General features: G+C 57.2%; 1 protein-coding gene across 2 annotated transcripts in view; it reads right to left on the bottom strand.

Moving 5' to 3' along the window:
• Positions 1 to 4,009: 4,009 nt before the first annotated feature.
• Positions 4,010 to 12,935, bottom strand: part of RAB11FIP4 (RAB11 family interacting protein 4) — a 91,213-nt gene continuing 82,287 nt past the window's right edge. For both annotated transcript variants that reach the window (XM_014590105.2, XM_014590106.2), the window contains exons 5-14: positions 12,784 to 12,918; positions 12,491 to 12,526; positions 11,283 to 11,382; positions 10,945 to 11,048; positions 9,858 to 9,998; positions 7,096 to 7,177; positions 6,470 to 6,607; positions 6,238 to 6,396; positions 5,240 to 5,383; positions 4,010 to 4,248 (exon numbers count right to left, since the gene is read on the bottom strand). In XM_014590105.2, the coding sequence (XP_014445591.1) occupies positions 4,132 to 4,248; positions 5,240 to 5,383; positions 6,238 to 6,396; positions 6,470 to 6,607; positions 7,096 to 7,177; positions 9,858 to 9,998; positions 10,945 to 11,048; positions 11,283 to 11,382; positions 12,491 to 12,526; positions 12,784 to 12,918 (1,156 nt within the window). In that variant the 3' untranslated portion in view covers positions 4,010 to 4,131. The remainder of the gene's footprint in view (positions 4,249 to 5,239; positions 5,384 to 6,237; positions 6,397 to 6,469; positions 6,608 to 7,095; positions 7,178 to 9,857; positions 9,999 to 10,944; positions 11,049 to 11,282; positions 11,383 to 12,490; positions 12,527 to 12,783; positions 12,919 to 12,935) is intronic.

The raw sequence follows: 12,935 nt of genomic DNA, 5'->3' as shown, positions 1-12,935 counted from the left end.
AGGACACCAGCTCTGAAGTCCCAGAGGGCCCCTCTCCTCAATCTAAAATCTACATCAGTCCTCCAGAAGAGTCACCGTGCATCCGCCAGGTGGCCAAAGTAATTTCTTTGGCGTGGTGACCACCCAAAACTATCCTCTGATCCAATCACATCTAGACTCAGTTTTTAGGTTTGGATTTGCTAATGCATTAAACACATATGCACACAGCACAGAGGGGACTGCTTTTCTCCCTGGCTCACCAGGGCCTACTGACTCCTGTAAGCTTTGTTGGGTACTAAGCCTCTCACTGGAACAAAGGGCCTACACTTGGGCCTCACTGGACCTCCAAGACCTGGCTAGGCCAGGCCCCAGACTCACCAGTGGACTAGTGCCAGAGCCCAGGGTGTGCGCCAGGATGCTGGCTTGGCTGCTAACAAGGGAGAGGCTGGGACGTCCCTCGTCTATCCAGAGCAGAGGCCAACCCACACAGTCAGGACCCCGTCCTGCACAGCTGTGTGGGAGGCAGCTGCCATTCCTGAGCTGCCTGCACGGGGACAACTCACGTCAGTTCCCAGCTGACCTTCTTGTACCTCCCACGCTGGAATGGGCCCGTGGTCAGCATATCCCAACACGTGTTACCTGCTGACTCCAGGGGCACCAGGGGGAGATGCTGCCCACCTGCTCCGATTTCCCAACCTCCAGGCTGGTGAGAACAGCTGGATCCGCCAGCTCCTGAAGGCACCTTGCCTCCCATCCCAAGGAGGAGGCCATCACATGACTGAACATCTACCAGGGAAAGCCACGGCCTGGCAGGAGAACTTGTACCTGGCTTAACGAGCCCACCAGCCACGTCCACCAGTTCTCTCTACTCCTGGCCTACAGCCTCCTAGGACAGGGGTTATTTCAACCTTGGGCCACAGCCCGCACCAATTAAACCCAACCCTCGGGGGGTTCTACCTAGCAGCAGGACTTTAAAACGCTCCCCAGGTGACGGCAATGCCGGCGAAAGTGGAAAACCACTGTTTTAGGACCAAGAACTCTGGGAGGATCCCTGAGTTTTGTGTTTTAGTAGATAAAATAAAGTCAAAAGGAAAATAAAAAAACATTTAATTTTTACTAGAACTTTCTTATACCTGCCCACGAATAGGGCCTGGCTGGACCAGAACGCGTTTCCTTTTCCACTAGAGACTGAATATTAAACTCCTTGCTGGTTTTACTCATTTCTTTTGGCCTCCAACTGAACCATAAAGACAGTTCAGTGTCACCTAAAACGTGAATCTACTCTAAAAACCCTCGATCCGCCCACGGGAACAGCTCTAACCTTCAGCCAAGTTTCCGTTCATCCCTGCTTTACTTGAAAGTGTTGTCAGGTGTAGCAAAAACAAACAACAGAAGCAAAACCAAAACCTTCTGCTTGGGACACCCAGTTAAGTGAGAGTCATCCTAGGGAGCTCTTAAAAAAAGAAATCAGATCCCTGGGCCACGCCAATGAAGCCAGAGTGTCCGGGGGTTCAGCTTAGTCATCAATTTCATTTTAAGTATATCCCAAGTATCACGGGACGTATTTATTCTGAAAACTTATTTGGAATTCAAATGGCACAGGGCGTCCTGTCTGCCCCGTAGCTGCCTCACTGCTGTGAGACGAGGGCATGGCGGGACGGCCAACGGCATGGCGGGACGGCCGACGGCAGGATGCATGGAGAAGGCCGAGAACTCAGGGAGCATCCTCCATTCCTACCACAGAGCACTTCGGGACCTGCACAGGGACTGTGAGGCTGGGCCTCTGGGGTATCTGCACCAGTCCCCCTTCCCCACCCACGTAAGCTTCCACCCTCAGAAGAGCATTTTTTTAAAAAGCAGGTGGTGTGGTGGTTAATCCCTAGAAAAGAAGGGACTTCCGGGTGGCCATCTCCCTTAGGGGGTGAGTTCTCCCCTCCCTTCCTCTCTCTGTGTCCAGCAAGCACATACACCCTGTGACAAAAATCTTAAAAAAAAAATTAAAAAAAAAAAAAAGGAAACCAGTACATGATCTTAAACCGCTAAGCTGACAGACTAGGTTTATGAGAGTCTTCTGGCTGGAGAAAGTGAGGCTGGACTGGGCTTGCAGTGTGTTCTGTGGCATTGAGCCCCTCCTTTACAAACCGGCTCTCTTCCCCAGGAGCCTGTTCCCGTGGCGCCCCCTGCAGGCTGTCAGCTTTTTCCACCCTCTTTCCTCTCCCGGAAAATGCCTGGCACAAATTCCCTCTCCTGTTGTGACTCTATGGAACTCAGGCCCCTGTGGCCTCCTCCGAAACTCCACGCCCACGCAGCCAAAGAGAAACTTTCACATATAAAACACTCACCCTGGAGGTAAGCCCCCCTCGGACCCTGACATGCTGGGCAGCTCTGCAGGAGCTGTTTCCCACACAAAACCCAGACCAGAGTCAGGCTGGAGGTGTCTTTCTTAAACACGGCCATTCCTCCCTAAGAGCAGACTCTCCATTTCACTCCCGCCTCTTCTCAGATCCTCGGGGAAGCCCAAGGAGTTGAGAGACTCCCAGGAGACTGACCCGCTGGCCTGGTCTCGGTGTGGGTGACTCCCGCGTCCTGGTCGGACCGACACGACCTCACAGTTTGCAACATGAACCACCCCAAATGTAAGATTCAGGTGCCACAAAATCCAACAGAAGCAAAAGTCAACTGGAATGGAACGAAGACTGTCCCGGACACAGCCCTGCCTCTGCCGAGGAGGGAACGCACCCAGCTTTCCCCAGGTTCCCTCTTCACCCCCTAACCCCTCACTTCCCTGCATTCACCCCTCTCCAACATGCCCAAACCTTCCATTTTACTCTCAACGAGCTCAAGAGAACGCACCGCAGGGGGAGAAGTAAAGCCATACACGTTGCGACATACGTGGGTTTCGGAAATGAATCACACGCTGTATCAAACTGAGATAAACCGGAAAATGGAAAGGAACGGGCTGCACTACTGCGAGGTCCCTACCTTCGCCCGAAGCACGGAGGACCGAGGGGTCCCTGCGACTTCCCCAGCCGTGTCTGACTGGCACGGCATCTGCTCCTCGGGCTGAGAACCAAATACAGGTATGTTTCTACGTCCCCACCCAGAGCTCGGACTCTGAAATCCAAGGCCGAGGCCCACCGTCATCAGGCTGCATGGAGTCGAGGCTGGTGCCTCTGTCCGTGCGCCTGCCCCGAGCTGCGGCCGTGGGAAGGACTGGCCCTCCTCCCCGAACAGCCTCTTTGGTCGTCCAGTGTCACTCCCTGCCTTAGATGGCCTTGGCCCCCAGCCCTCTCTGTCTCCTTCCTCCCACCCCTTCATTTTATAGCCAGGTGAATGCTGCTCACTCTCATTGTCTTTAAAAACAAAACAGTAACAGAAAGAGGGAGGTAGGTCAGCAGGGCCGGGGGAGTGCATGGGATGACAACGCTAAGACTGCCGAGAACTCTACGGAACGAGGGTGGCTACGGGCCAGCTCCTCTGCACACCCAAGTCCTTGGACTCTGTGCACATGCACCACGGGGCTGCTGCTGGGCAGGGTGTGTGGGGGGGCCCTCCTCGTGGTCCCCCCAGACAGCCCTTCCTGAGCTTGAGCCCTTCTCCGAGCTCGAACACCTGAGCCCTCAGGGAGTTGGAACACCTGGAGTTAGAAGGTGGCCGGAGAGGTTGGCAAGGACACAGGTGCGGGGCATTCAAGCTCCTGGAAAAGATCATAGTTTTGTTCCCACTCCCGGGGGTTGCGTGGGGTGAAAGAGTTCGTCTCGCTGCAGTTTTCTGAATCCTTATCCTCAGAGGTAGAATCATTTTGTCCGGTATCCAAAACACCAGCTTCCAGTTCTCATGATTATAGTAACTCCTGATAGCAGACCTTGTCCCTTCCCCTCCCAGGACCCTCTGCCCTCGCACAGGGCCACAAAGCACATGGACAGCTAACTGCACAGATGTCACCCTCAGCCACAGCCCCTCTTTCGCCCCTCACTCGCACACTCGCACGCACGCGTGGCCTCCCACGAACACACCAGTACACGTTACGCATGGTGGCCAGAGATACATTTACAGTGTGAGTGTGAGGCCCGGGCCTGGGCCTGCATCCTGGGGCACAGTCTGCCCCTTGGTCCTGGGGTCCTGAGGCCGCTCTGCAGCCAGCCCCCTGTCTCAGTGCTTGATCTCAAGGATGGAGGGGTTGTGGTCCAGGATGGCGAGGATAATCTTGTCCATGTACTGCCTCAGCCGGAAGTTGATCTCCTCCTGCTCCTTCAGAGCTTCCATTAACTGGAGGGAAGGGGAAAGACTGGTCAGGGGCTGGGCCTGGGCTGGGTGTGGACAGAGCCAATGCCCAGGCTTGCAGTGGGTCAGGGCCCAATGACAGAGTGGCTCAGGAGACCCTGGATATGGCAGGCCACAAGACCAACCTCGGCACCTGCATGCCAGGCTAAGCGTCTAAGGCCGTGGCTCACTGCCAGCCGGGGAGTACTACGCCCGCAGATGCCCAGGCCCTGTGGTTTGTGCCGAGTCCCAAGTGTGAGTGATTTTTGATAAAGGTTGACAATGCTGGTCAAAGTCATGTATCATCAGGGCTCACACTCAGGTCCCAGGACCCCTCTGACTCCTGAGGCTGCCATGTGACCTCTGCCTGGGGTAGCCACCTCGTCACACCCAGCTCTGCCACTGCTCTTCTCCAGGGCCACCCCCAGCACGTCCTTTAGGATATGGCTAAAATGCTGCCTCTGCCCTGGGCTAGGGGCTGGTACCTGGGTCACCTGGGAGTGCTTAGTGACGCAGGCAGAAGGCAAGGTTCGGTGACAGGGTGTCTCAAGACTCATATGAAATTGCAGGGTCTTATGGAAGCCTGATCTTGCATAACCACATCCCAGCGTGGCGGGAAGAGTAGGGCTGGTGCTAGAGACCCGGGCCCTCCCTCCACAGCTGGGCGATCCTAAGAAGTGCTGGTTTCTTTCCCCAGTTGACTTAGGGGAGTCATAGCCTAACTTGCTTTGGCCCTTCCCTGGCAGGCTGAGTCCCACTCCACTCTTACGCTGCAGCCCTGCTTCCTCCAGCATCAGCAGAAGTCAGAGCTGACCGTACCTCTCCTGCAGCCGCCTCCCCTCACAGCTATTCCCTCTGCTACCTGTAGACAGGGACGCAAAGGGGCGGGGGCTGGCCTGGTTTCCTGCTTCTGGGGCTCATCACAGCAGGGAGGAAAGGGCGGGAAGACACACAGAGGAGGGCCCTGGCCCCAGAGCGAGAGCAAGTGGACAGTTACCTCATCGCGAGAGGCTGTGTCTATTTCCGCCGCCAGAGACTGCGCTTTGGTCTGGGTAGCAAAGAGGTTCTTTGCTTCATAGAGGCTGAGGCTCAAGATCTGGCCATTCAAGTCGTCATTCTGATCCCGCAGCTTATAGTTCTCCTACAGAGCCAGATGGAGGCGACATCAGCTCCCAGCAACACTCAGGGATTTGGGAGCAGCAGGGAGCCGTGTTTCCAGGAACGTGGCTCCGGCACACCCCTTCCTCCCTGGGGCTCCGTGTGGGGGCCCTGCCCACCAGGCAGCTCGTGCGCCAACACTGGCCCTTGCAGAGGAAAGGTGACGCTCTGAGGGCTCTGAACAGGCAGGCGGCCTCGGCTCGGCTCTCCTTGCAGCCAGGCTCCGGCATCATCAGTGGGAGCTGTTTGCAGGAGTCCCCTCTCTCCCCGTGTACTGCTGGGATCCCACGCACCACCCCATGTTCCAGCTGTTGCCTAAAGGCTCGTAATGCTCGTATCTGGGGAGCCCCCTGGAGAGAAGGGCTGGGGCTATAGGACTGCTGCGGGGGACGGCCACCAATACCTTTGCCTCCTGTGGCCAACTGCGAGGTATAGTTCATGCTGCAGGCTTGGCCCGCAGTCAGGCGGGACTGGGACACCCGACCCATCCCTCGCAGTCCCTATCCCTCCTGATCCTGCTGCCCAAGCCCTGACTGGCATCCAGTGAAAGGAGCTCCTAGGAATGCCCTGAAGTGGAGTCTTGGGTTCAGGGCCCCCCTCCAGGCACTGGGGGTGGTTGCATTCTCTACCTCAAGCCCCTAGGCCTGGAGAGAAGTCACCATTTCTCTTCGTGCACACAAAGGAGAGACTGCTGGCCTTGCACCAGCTGTGGCCTAGAGTCCAGTCTCTTTCCGAGCTCTGGACCGGGACGCCTGGCTCTGATGACCTGAGGGGCAGAGAGGCTGCACGGTTGGCCTGGCCACCTTCACTCATTGGACGGGGGCTCCCAGGGCCCACCTGCTTGAGCCGCTTGACCTCATGCTCCAGCTCCACTTCACGGGCCCTGGCACTGAACTCGCCCAGGCCGGAGGACGCGCCACGACCCCTGCCCGGCCGCTCGCAGTCCAGCTTATACATCTGCAGGTGCTCCAGCTCCTTCCGCAAGTCCTCGATGAGCTGTGAGGGAGAGAGGCCAGTTGGTGGGAGCAGGGCCAGAGGGAACCCTGGTACGCTCTGGCCCAGGCCCTACCTCCTGCGTCGCTTCCCGCTCCTTCTGGAACTCGAGGCGGTTCTGGCGCAGCTTGTCCATCATGCGCTTGTATAGGTCCATCTCATCCTTGAGCCGCAGGCTGGTGTCCTCGAGCCGGTCGGACATGCGCTGCCGCTCCTGGAGCCAGGGAGACGCGGTCAGGGAGGACACTTCCCAGGCAGGGGTGCCTTGTGCCCGAGGGACCTTCCCAGAGATCTGACCAGCCCCCTCAATATGACAGACGGGCGGTCAGACCAGTTCCCTTGGGCAGAGTCCTCAAAGGCATGGCTCAGAGACATGGCCGGCTCGCTCATGATCGTAGAAGCACAGCCACAAAAATATCAGGCCTCCGACGCCCTTCAGTGATGCCCAACGGGGCCCGATGAGGTGTTAGCCCCAACAGAAGCTAACCTCTCTCCTTTAAGACTACGATTTACGCTACCATCTAAGGAAATAGATTTTCCACAGAAAACTGGAAAAATCAGAAATACAGATAAGTCATTTGCTTTTATTATTAGTAGTAGTAGTAGGGGCATTTTTTAGGCTCTCAGAAGCTATTAAGTAAAGGCCCCTCATCGAGCACCGCCTCCCTGTGGATGCAGCTGCACCCTGGGCCTGCTGCTCACCTCGTCCAGCTTCTCTGTTTGAGACTTGAGCCGAGTCACTGTCGTTCTGAGCTCTGTGTTTTCTTCCTCTAATTGCTGCACCCTGAAGAAATAAGGACAGAAACCTCAGAAATTTGGGATGGAGATCATCTCCTGAGGAGGGGCTAACCTGGGACAATTTTCTGCTTCCTGGAGGAGGGAAGACACCAACCAAAAGGAACAGGGTATGGGTAACTGTCCCGGATGATAATACAGCCTTGAGTTTCCTGTCAACCAACGCGAAAGGAACAGGGTATGGGTAACTGTCCCGGATGAGTTTCCTGTCAACCAACGCGAGACAGTAAAGACAGAATTATCATGCTCATTTTATTTTAATTTTTTAGGTATAGCAAAGCGGGGAGTTTATTAAAGGAGAGGGAAGGAGAAACAGAGCTCCCAAGGAGAGAGGAGGTCTCAGAAAATGAGTTGCCCTCATGCTTGTGTTTTTTATTTAAAAAAAAAAAAAAGAATTCATGGGACCAGCAGATGGCGTAATGGTTATGTTGCTGGATTCCCATGTAAGTCATGAGCCTGGCTGCTTAAAACTCACGCGGTGCACATGTGCAAAATCCCGTAAGGAGATGGAGAAGGGATTGTGGCGTGGCCATCCCCCAGGGAGTGCTTTCTCACTTTCTGTCTGTCTCTCTGGTGAGTGCATGCACCCTATAGGAAAATCTCTTATGAAGAAAAACATTCATTTGTGAATAAGAACATGTGATCCCTTCTGCATGCATCTTTGGAGTCCTGACGCCACCTGGGGAGTAGGGTGTTTCTGCTGGCTGGAGAAGCAGTCTCCCACGGCTGTCTCACGGAGGCCTCCTGTGGAACTGCCACGGAGGGCAATGACCACGCTTGCTCTTCATTGTCCACCCACACCTCACCCAGGGCCCTTCTCTCTGATCACTCATTACAGCCGCCTCGGATGGCCGCGGGGTCCTCAAAGGCGTTGGTTCCGACGGTGATAACCCTCGGTGTTGGAGTGCACAAAGGGCTGTCTAAAGTGACTCAGTGACTGACCTGGGTACTAGGGCTGGTTTTAAATGACCCCAGGAGAGGTGCAGGTGAGTTGGGCTGTCAGCGGCACCCAGTGGGCAGGGTCATTTCTTGCATGGGTTCCTGATGAGCACTGCCACTTCCTCCTGCCTGGAACAACAGCATCCTAGCCTCCACTGCCCCCCGGACTGTCTAGGAGGGGCCCCCAGGCCAGGGCCAGGAAGTTCAGACCTGCTGCCCAAAGGTGGGGGTGGGGGTGCTGAGAAACAAAGCTCGCCGTGTGACTCCAGGAGCGCCATCTGCTTATTCTAGGAGTGGTGCTCCTGGACAGTGCAAGGGTCACAGGTCAGGAGACACTCCTAAGGGCAGGCTCTGCAGGCTCTGTGCTCTGGCTCATGCCCACACAGTCCTCTCACACGGTCCTCAGCCCCCAGCACCCCTTCTCAGGTGTCAGCCTCCAGAGACAGACAAAACCTTAGCTTACAGGACTCACAGCAAAATATAAAATGAACCCCTGGGGATAAGTTAACAAAGCAGGTCTTGGGCACAGAGGACTTGGGAAATGTCTTGCTAGTTGGACAGAAGCCTGCTCACCCAGTTCCCCTGGGCCTTCCTGACCTCAGCAGACGGGGGGGAGGGGGTGCCTGAGAACCTCCAGATGCATGTAGGCCCTCGGGAACCCTCCCATGCCTACCCCGAGGTGGGACTCGGTTCACTCCCGGAAGACGCAACACAGGGACTGACCCTTGTGAGCTGAGTACACCCCCTCACAGCCGCCATGCGGGGCAGACAGAGACAGTTGGCGCAGTATGTCCAACATCACGGAGCTGGTAGAGACTGAGCCAGACTTTCAGGGCAATGCCACTCCGGTCCCACCTGTCTGGATCCAACGATGAAGCCACATGTATACCTGAGACACCAGAGCCATGTGGACAATGAGGGCTGGTGTTCTAGTTCCCTTGGCCCCTGGTGCCCAGTCAGGGAAGAAGCTGACAGCAGGGGGCGCTCCCAGCCTGGACATAAGACCCTGCACAGGTACCAAGCTGACTTTTTGTTTTTTAATCTTGCAATAGGGCACATGCGTTCACTGGAGAAGCAGAGGAAGAAGGGGAGAAAGAGCGAGAGAAAGCACCTCCCAGGGGGATGGCCATCCTGCAATCTGTTCTCCTCCATTCTCCTCTCAGGATTTTGGCCAAGTGTGTTTCCCAAGCTGCCAGGTCCAGACTCAAACCACACAGTTGGCTATATGGGATCTAGCTGCCTTAACCACCACACCATTAGCTGGCCCAAGACTATTTTTTAACCTGTTCTCTTGCCGATAAACATCTGTGTTGTTTCCCTTGCCTAACAAAAACAAGTTACTACATACATCCTAAAGTACAAGCCTGTGTGTGTGTGTGTGTGTGTTTTAGAGTTTCTTTTGCCATAGGGTGTATGAGCTTGCCGGAATGTGGGGGAAGAGACAGAGACAGTGAGAGAGAAAGTGAGAAATCACCCCCAGGGGGATGGCCTCCTCTGTTCTTCTGGGATCTTGGGCGCTCATGTACCCAGCATGATTTTCAAGCCACCAGGTCCAGGAATTGAACCACGTTGGCCACGTGGGAGTCCAGTGATGTAATCACTACGCCACCTGCTGGCCCGCCTGCGTGAGGTAGAACTGTTGGTGGGCTTGGTTTCCCGGTCTGCAAGATGCTCCCCGGCTGTCTCAGGCAGTGAGGTGCCTCAGGGCAGAGGCTGGGAGAGGGGCCCACCTGGAGTTGAGCAGCTCCACCTCGGTGCTCTTCTCCTTCTCCAGCTTGACGTAGGCCTCGCGGTGCCGCCGGGCCTCCTCCTCCAGCGCCTGCTCAGCTGCGGTCTCCTGGTCCTTCACCATCTCCTCCAGCTCATGCACCCTGAGGAGTCCACGGGTGTGTTCTCACTCTTACCCCAACCCAGGCTGGGGCATGGGGAGTGCTGGACCCTGACACTGTCACTCACGCCCCTGACAAAGGGAGCCAACAGATGCATGAGAGCACTGGGACATCAAGAGATGGGTGTCGGGCAGACCGCGCAGTGCAGACCCGGCCCTCCATCCAGAGAGGAGCAAGCTGCACCCCAGGCATCCTCTCAGGGCAGCACCGAAGGGACGGCAAGGCTGGCCACAGTGGGTCAACGAGCCTCAGGTCTAGTCTCCTGTGCCTTCTGGTCAATAATTCAGCTTACTGGGCGTCTGGACTCCAAAGACACACGCCTGCTAGAGGCCCGGAGCGCACCAGACCTGGGGAAGGCCAGGCCCACGCTGAGGGCTGAGCTGGTGAACCACGGTGGGGTGTGTCTCACTGGCTACTGTCCCTCCACGAGGCTGAACTTCTGGGGCATTCAAAGGAAAGGACCAGGCCAGGATAAGTCTACCCAGTCTCATGCCATCTGCTGAGGATGGCAGAGCTCCCCACCCATGCCTCTCGGGAGTCAGCATCAGGGAGCCTTGTGCTCAGCGGGCCTTGGTCAGCTGGACCCTTCTCACTGCTAACAGACCTGGCCCAACTCGCAGGGCCTCTCCCTCTTGTGGAGCATCCCCGGGAAGGCCAGGGTCCATCACTGCATGACAGTGAGAGACAGGCGGTCCCACCTCCTGTCTCAGACCTGCCTCGGGGCTGTAGGCTTCAAGTGCAGGCCAAGCTCCAGCTTGTCTCCCCGTCCCTAAGGCCTGTCCTCCTGGCATCATGTATAGGCAGGGCCATATGGTGAGGACTGATGTGTCATGTACCCTCGGAACCAGAAGGCCCTCAGGGGGCCTTGGCAACAGGGCCCTCTGCTCCCCAGGGTCGGCTGAGGTCCTAGAGCTGACGCCTGCCTGACCTGTGCACCAGCTGCGTGTTCTCCTGCTTCAGCTTGCTCTTCAGGTCCCCATTGGTCAGGTTGTCATTCTCCAACTCTGTCACCTTCTTTTCCAGGAAGCTCACCTGTAGCAGGGACATAGGGGTGTGGTAGAGGGGACCCTTGAGACCCCAGGACTGAGAACCCAGAAACTAAGGCTCATGACCGAGACCTCCAGGTGAGCACATACGAGGAGAACAGCTGTGTTTAATGAGGGCGAGTGTAGCGTCTCCCACGTCCCCAGACAGCAGCCCGAGTGCTCCCCACAGTTCCCGGGGGCAGGTACACGTGACATCCCCTCTCCGCCTGCTAGGGCCCACCTTCTCTGTGAGGTCATTGTCGCAGGAGTCGATGCTGTCCCGGAACAGGTCCTCAGTGCTGCCATTGCTGCTGCTGAAGTTGCTGTTGTGCATGAGCTGCCTGCGAGGACGGATGGGGCGTGTGGCTGCAGGGACCTTCCAGGAACCCCCTTTAAGGCGGCCACCCTCACTCAGCCAGAGGGGAGTGTTGCCCAACCTCCGACCTCTGAGCCCAACAGGTCGTGCAGCTCGGAGGATGGCAGACGGCCTGCCACCCCTCCCCGACCCCTGAAAGACGCAGTCAATCAATCAGAGCTCCCTCCCGAGGCCTCAGAACCCTCTTTGCACCAGAGTCCTGGCCAGCAGTTACCAGGTGACCAGAGCTGGCATATGGAACCCCTTTGACTCCCAGGCAGAAAATCACCCAGGAGGTAGCCTGGCTCCACTGCACGGACAGAGGGTCTGGGCCTCCTAAGGCCGCCCAGCCAGACTCAATCCCCTCCACCAGGCCAGCTCCTGCTACAGTGCTGGGGACTCTGGGGAGAGTGACAGGAGGCGCTGCGTAGGCAGGTGGGGTTGGGACAGGCCGTTTGCCAAGGTCACCCTCACCTGAGTGATCCAGCTGCCACCACCTCCTACCACACACAATGAATGGCACCTCCCGACTCCCTGACAGGCAGCATTAAGGGCTCTACAAAGAGGCTGTCCCACCCAGCTCCCGGGGCAATGCCCAGGACCTGGCCGGCAGCTCCCCGAGGCCTGGGTGTGGACTGGAGCCAGGGCGCAGCCGGATCCCAAAGGCAGCTGGCTGCACCAGACTTCACCGGGTGCACGGTGGCTGGCTCCGAGGGGGTACACTCATGCCTGGACTCCTACCAGCAGGAAACCCAGGGTCTCTGGTATGGCTCCCAGCTCCAGAGTGCAGAGAGGGGCACCGGCAGCCATGGGCAGGCCGTGTCTCTCAGGACACCCTGGGAACCTGCCAGAGGTGAGGCAGCCAAGGCAGCAAACTGCTGCCAAAAAGGGACGTGGGGAGGAGCAGGGCGGGGGAGGCTGGCTCTTCGTTTTCAGCAGCGGATCAGTGGTCACTCTGCCCTGAGTGGCCTTGTTCCCCTGTGCTCATTCAGCCACCGGCTGGGTCTGGCTGCTGGCATGGAGTTCCGGACACCCAGACCCGGGAGCACAGTTAAAGGGCGGCACTCAGCCCCTCCTCCCCTGGGGGACCTTACCGTCCGAAGGCTGTGCTCGAGATCTTTCGGTTGGGGCTAGAGACAGAAAGAAAGAGAAAGAATCACTGAAAAGGCATTTTCAGCAGGGCCCCTTAGTGCAAGAAAAGGCTTGCCCTGCACTGAAGGGAGCCCACTGATCAGCGTGGTCCTAAGGAGGAACAACCTGACTTCCTACTGCAGAAAAAGCCCCTGGGATCAACCTTACACTAAGACAGACAGGGGCCGCCTTGCCAGCTGCCTCTCCGGCGGGCCCCAGCCCGGCCTCTTGCCCCCAGCCAGGGCCCGGTGCTCACCTGTTGGCCTTCAGGTTTCTCAGCCGGGCTTCCAAGTCATTGAGCAGGTTGATTTTCCTGCAGCACTGCGAGCAGTACACATCCAGCAACTCGCTGTGGTACGCGTGCCGCGTCTTCCGAGGAGTCTGCCCGGCGCTGAGTGGTGAGAGAGA

Source organism: Tupaia chinensis, unplaced genomic scaffold (genome assembly GCF_000334495.1).
Source record: "Tupaia chinensis unplaced genomic scaffold, TupChi_1.0 Scaffold000407_1, whole genome shotgun sequence".
NCBI lineage: Eukaryota > Metazoa > Chordata > Mammalia > Scandentia > Tupaiidae > Tupaia > Tupaia belangeri.
Note: the sequence above shows the minus strand (reverse complement) of the source record. Positions and strands in the feature narration are given on the sequence as shown.